The 6,000-nt window shown below is 41.0% G+C and overlaps 1 protein-coding gene across 1 annotated transcript; it reads right to left on the bottom strand.

Annotated features, from left to right (window-relative positions):
• Nucleotides 1–4,851, bottom strand: pomca (proopiomelanocortin a). The gene is made up of 3 exons (XM_034094871.1): nucleotides 4,836–4,851; nucleotides 1,315–1,436; nucleotides 1–543 (listed from the first exon to the last, which is right to left on the bottom strand). The coding sequence occupies exons 1-3, from the start codon at nucleotides 4,849–4,851 to the stop codon at nucleotides 1–3; spliced, it is 681 nt and encodes a 226-aa protein (XP_033950762.1).
• Nucleotides 4,852–6,000: the final 1,149 nt, after the last annotated feature.

The following is a 6,000-nucleotide window of genomic DNA, read 5'->3' as shown; positions in this document are numbered from 1 at the left end:
TCACTGCTCCCTCTCCTGCTGTCCATCTTTGTTGATGACGTTTTTGAAGAGTGTGAGCAGGGGCCTCTGGCTGTGCTCGTCCCAGCTCTTCATGAAGCCGCCGTAGCGTTTGACGGCCGGCGGGCCCCCCCAGCGGAAGTGCCTCATCTTGTAGGTGCCGTCTTTCTTCTCGTGGACGTCCCCGGGTACCGGCTCCTCGTCCTCTTCTTCCTCCTCCTGGGTCTTCCCACCCTCCTCTGCTGCCTCCATCATCCTGCTGGCCAGCTCCCTCCTCCTCATCTCCCCAGGGAAGAGCTCCGCTGACTCCGCCTCCACGCCGTTGGAGGTGTACACTTTGACTGGGCGGCGCTTCCGGCCAACAGGCTTCCCCCAGCGGAAGTGCTCCATGGAGTAGGAGCGCTTGGCCTGAGGGGATGAGGGGAAGGAGGTGGAGGATAAGAGGGATAAGGAAGCAAGGGACACAGGGTCTGACAGAGGAGGGTGGAGGAGGGAGTCGACGGGCACCTCGGCGCTGAGGTCGGAGCGACAGATCTGGATGCACTCCTGCAAGTGGAGAGGAGAGTTTACTGTATCTTAAGAAAAGGTGATGTGGCAACATCTTCCATCCGGATAAAGGTAAATACCAGTGATGGAAAGTAACATTTACTCAAGTATTGTACTTTTTTGTACATATTTGTACTTCAATTGAGTATTTCCATTTAATGCTACTTTATACCTTATCTACTCCACTACACTTCAGAGGTGAATATTATACTTTTTAAAACATTTATTTAACACTCAGTTACTTTGTTCATAGAAAAACACATGATATGCTGATTTAGTATAATGCACTACTGTACTACACGGTATCCTAATTTGGTAAAGTTTCCAATCTACAATACTAAAATACTCTTACATGTATAAAAACAGGATGAAATAGTAATATAATACTGTGAGAAATATCCATTCTGCATAACAAGTACTTTTACTTCTTCTACTTATAGTATATTTTGATGCTTACTTTTGTACTTTTACTTACATTTGAAATCACAACTTTGACTTGTAATGGAGTATTTTTAGACCATAGTATTTGTACTTTTACTCCATTAATGGATCTGAGTACTTCTTCCAACACTGGTTATTTAATTATCCAAATATTGCACTATACAGACTGTATTGTGTGTGTGTGTGTGTGTGTGTGTGTGTGTGTGTGTGTGTGTGTGTGTGTGTGTGTGTGTGTGTGTGTGTGTGTGTGTGTGTGTGTGTGTGTGTGTGTGTGTGTGTGTGTGTGTGTGTGTGTGTGTGTGTGTGTGTGTGTGTGTGTGTGTGTGTTACCATGATGCTACTCTCAGAGTTGATCTCCTGACAGCTCGGATGTTCCCAGCACTGACTGGCAGCTCCTCTGGCCACGCCCACCAGCGCCACAGCCGCTAATAACCACGCAGGACACATTTTCCCTGCCAGCCAATCAGAGACAGTCACATAAATATTGCAAACTCTTATCAGTGCAGAAATTACTAAATAAAAACCTCACTTTTACAACGCATACAGTCAAATTAAAATGGTAACACTTTACGGTAAGGGTACATGAGTCATCATGAATTCATGCATGACTTAATGCAGGAACAATACCTTAACTAATGCATCAACTAAGGTACCTCAATCATCATGACTTCTGAGTTATTAATGATGTTCATGTCTTCTTCATATAGATTTATTTGAAGGGGCACAAACAGGATGAAGTAAGGACAAAGTCACGCTTAGTTAATCAGGATTACAACACTTTGCTGTGATTGGTCAGTTTGTTGGCCTGACACTTTAACTGCAGAACTATATGAAGAAGACATGAGCATCATTAATAACTCAGAAGTCATGATGATTGAGGTACCTTAGTTGATGCATTCATTAGGTATTGTTCCTGCATTAAGTCATGCATGAATTCATGATGATTCATGTACCCTTACCGTAAAGTGTTACCCAGTAGGTAATATACCTACAAATACTTATATTGGTAATGAAAAAAATATATTTAACAACTTCATTTTAAAGCACTCCTTAAACAAAACATAAGAAAATGCCAGATTATAATAATATAGTAGTATTTTCTAAATATACATTCATAAATAATATTTGCCTATGTATGGTAGCTTTCAGTGTCCTCCTTTTGTTCAGATGAGAAAATTAAACATTTATTTGTCATGAAATATTTGCTTTTTCATAGCCATAAATGTTCTTTTATAATCACAAAAATGTATTCTTTTAAAGATCACAAATGACTTAGTTGTAATAATTTAAATGACAATGTTGAGATAATACAATGATGAACATTTATTTTTTTAAACTGTCGGATCGAAGATTAGATCAAAATCAAAATCAAAATGATTTCTCCTGTTGAGTTATTACATTACATGTTACTTGTTAGACACTTTTATCCAAAGCGAATTACATGCTCAATACTGTGGACAATCCCCACAGGAGCAATTTGGGGTGACGTGTCTCAGGGACACAACGACATGCAGGGGGTTTGAACCGGTTTGAACCTGTGACCATCTGATCCCCAGACCAGGACTCTAACCACTGCGCCACACGCCATTATTGTTTTAAAAACATTTTAAGTTTGTGACTGTAAATATAATCTGTACCTTTATTTCACATCCTATGCTCTTAATGGTAAGTGTATTTGAATATTATTTCTTCCTAATTGTTTAGTAAAATGAAAACACAGAAAAAGCAGATAAAATGGGTTTAAAATGAATATTATATGAACAGAAAATGAAGATACTCACCACGCTGTAGTCTCTCGCTGCTGATTGTCGTTCGTTGGGCAGAGACTTCTGTTGTACCTTTACCTTTGTCTCTCCATCTGACCAGGAGACTTTATATCCTGTCAGCCAAGGACACACACACACACACACACACACACACACACACACACACACACACACACACACACACACACACACACACACACACACACACACACACACACACACACACACACACACACACACACACACACACACACACACACACACACACACACACACACAAACTCTCACAGATGACGTTGTACTGAAATATTATACCTCCGGTTCCCACGACCACACAACAACATCCTCATCCTCATCATCGTCATCGTCATCATCATCAAGTAACTTCAAATGTATCTTTACCGATTTATTTCATTTTCATTTAAGGGTAGTTTATTAAGGCAGAGACTAAATATATTTGTGTCAATATTTTGTTTAGAAAATGATATCATGGTTAGGCAATTGATATATAAAAATGAAATCCCATTATTTAAAATAAAGGGTGAATTAATTTCAACATAGTAAAAAGTAAGAGTTTTTTTTTCTTTTTGCATCAGGCTGAGTGACAGGTTTTAATGCTCTAAACACACTTTAAGTAAAGGCTTCCTTCCTCACATCTGTTCCCTATTGTTACCACACAGTTTATATTCTACCTGTAACTCTCTATAGTTGAGGAATACGCTTCCTACGGTTCAACAATAGGAAATGTATACTATATCTTTACGGATGGAAAGAAAGGCCACAGCAGAGATTTAATGTGCTTTGTGAGTATTTCACCGTCTGGGCACTTGAGTCATGTTAACAAGATAACATGACTCAAATCTGTGAACTGGTGTAACAGTTCCGTTAAAGAACTGTGATTTGACAACAAGTCTGATTGTATCATATACATTATCTTGTTAGCTAATTAGCTAATTCCAGAAGAAGTTCACATTATTAAATACGACCTGCGTCAAACAGTCTCAATCTTTTCCAGCTTTCCCAGCCACCAGACTCCAACATCCAACCATTCCTGCCATTCTTGTCACTTGACATTACCATTTCCCTCATTAGTGTCCCAGTATTTATACCATCCCCTGCTCCTGGACAGAATGTAACATCTGAAACAGAAACTGTATTGAACTCTGTAAACCTCTGTCAACCCTTTCATCTTCAGCCTGAACCTGCACCTGATAGTCCATGCCCTGCAGCTGGACTCACCCCCATGGCAGATGTTGTACATGGTGAGGATTAAACCAATAAACATCAACATGCACGCCTTATTATTGTGAGTATGCTAATGTTAGCATTTAGCTTCCAGCCTGACAGTGCGGCTAACATAATAGCTTAAATGCATTAGTCTGTTTTAAATAAAATCTTTATTTGCAACGTTAAAAATAAATCTTAGAAAAGTTTCACATGAGCCTCAAATGCCGAAACGCACTATATTACCAAGTGAATAACGATGTGAGAGAATTGCGTAGGTTTAGGCACCAACATTAAGGCAAGAAAAACCTTTAGGGTACGGTTTTGGTCAAAAAGACTCCTGATGTAACGACACAGGACTTAGTGATGTATCGTAACGTGACCACTTCGCATTACACAAGACACATCTACAAATGGGACACGAGCAGGTATCTCCTGGGTGAAAGTCATGTGCAAGTTTGACCCAACCATCAAAATGGACGTAATGGTTTGTTGGAAGTAACTACCAGTATCAATCTCTTGGGATATAGGTCTCTTGCTCTGCGATTTCTTCAATTTTGACATTTGACGCGTCTGGGATTGGCAGTTAACACATTCCTGATACATCTACACTGATGTTTCATGATGCAAATGTTGTTTATTTGTGTGCCAAACCTGTCTTCAAACACCAAAACCCTGTCGAGACTGTAGACTCCAAAGACATAATGGCACACAAAACACACCATGAAAATCTCCATCCAATGTTCTACGTGTTAAATGTCAAACTACGCATCAGACAGATTAACACCAAACCGACATGTTGTCAGAGGGTGGAAGTGGGGCTTCAGACAGGTGGGTGAGAGTGTACAGTTACACCCAGACTCACCTGCCGCAGCATCTTCCCTTTGTCCAGGGCCTCTGTGTGACGTGTGATCAATCTGAAGGGGATTGACTTGTTTAACGGACCACCGGGGAAAAGGTTGAACATCTTTTTATCAATGCTCTGTGTCCACGAGGAGCCTCTCTTTAAGTTTTTAATAAGGACCCACGTTTAAAAAAACAAAACACCAGCAGCCTTCATTTTAAACCTTTCATACATTGTCAATAGAAGTGCTTGGCAATAAGTGGTACAGTGTCTGAAAAACGACCCGTTCCAACCTTGGATCTTGTATAATAATTGTTGTGTGTGTGGAAACAAACCAACAATAAAAAAAGGTGATTTACCCTTTTTTTCACCTTAACTAGGGGACACATTTGTGTTCCTTCCACTTAAATGCTGAAATGCGCTTACTCTGCTTAACGTAACCAGCTTTATCCACCTTTATTTGCCAAATAAACTTTATTTTAGCTTTAAAAAAACGTCATTGATGATTTATAATACATTTGTGAAAAGCTCTAAATAGTTTTTAAGCTAATGTTAGCTGACGAACATTAGCTGTTGAACGCTAGCTGGTGAACGTTAGCTGGAGAACGCTAGCTGGAGAACGTTAGCTGGAGAACGCTAGCTGGAGAACGTTAGCTGGCGAACGTTAGCTGGCGAACGCTAGCTGGAGAACGTTAGCTGGCGAACGTTAGCTGGCGAACGCTAGCTGGCGAACGTTAGCTGGAGAACGCTAGCTGGAGAACGTTAGCTGGCGAACGTTAGCTGGAGAACGCTAGCTGGCGAACGCTAGCTGGCGAACGCTAGCTGGCGAACGTTAGCTGGCGAACGTTAGCTGGCGAACGTTAGCTGGAGAACGTTAGCTGGCGAACGTTAGCTGGCGAACGCTAGCTGGCGAACGTTAGCTGGAGAACGTTAGCTGGTGAACGTTAGCTGGCGAACGTTAGCTAACATATATTTATAAATGTCAACTCTCTGTGCTGACCCTTGCCTTTCAACTCGAGCATCATATTCGCGTGACGCAATCTCGCGGTAGCCAATCAGCGGTGAGAATCTCAGCCTGCCGTCACTGATGTTCAACCAGAAAACATCAGCCGTTAGCTGTTAGCAGTTAGCACACAGAGCTCACAGCTCCTCATATCTTTTCAGAAACTGGACAAAAATTAA

The sequence above is a fragment of the Pseudochaenichthys georgianus genome, chromosome 11, assembly GCF_902827115.2.
Source record: "Pseudochaenichthys georgianus chromosome 11, fPseGeo1.2, whole genome shotgun sequence".
Classification (NCBI taxonomy): Eukaryota; Metazoa; Chordata; class Actinopteri; order Perciformes; family Channichthyidae; genus Pseudochaenichthys; species Pseudochaenichthys georgianus.
The sequence above is the reverse complement of the archived record's forward strand: the minus strand, read 5'-3'. Positions and strand labels throughout refer to the sequence as shown.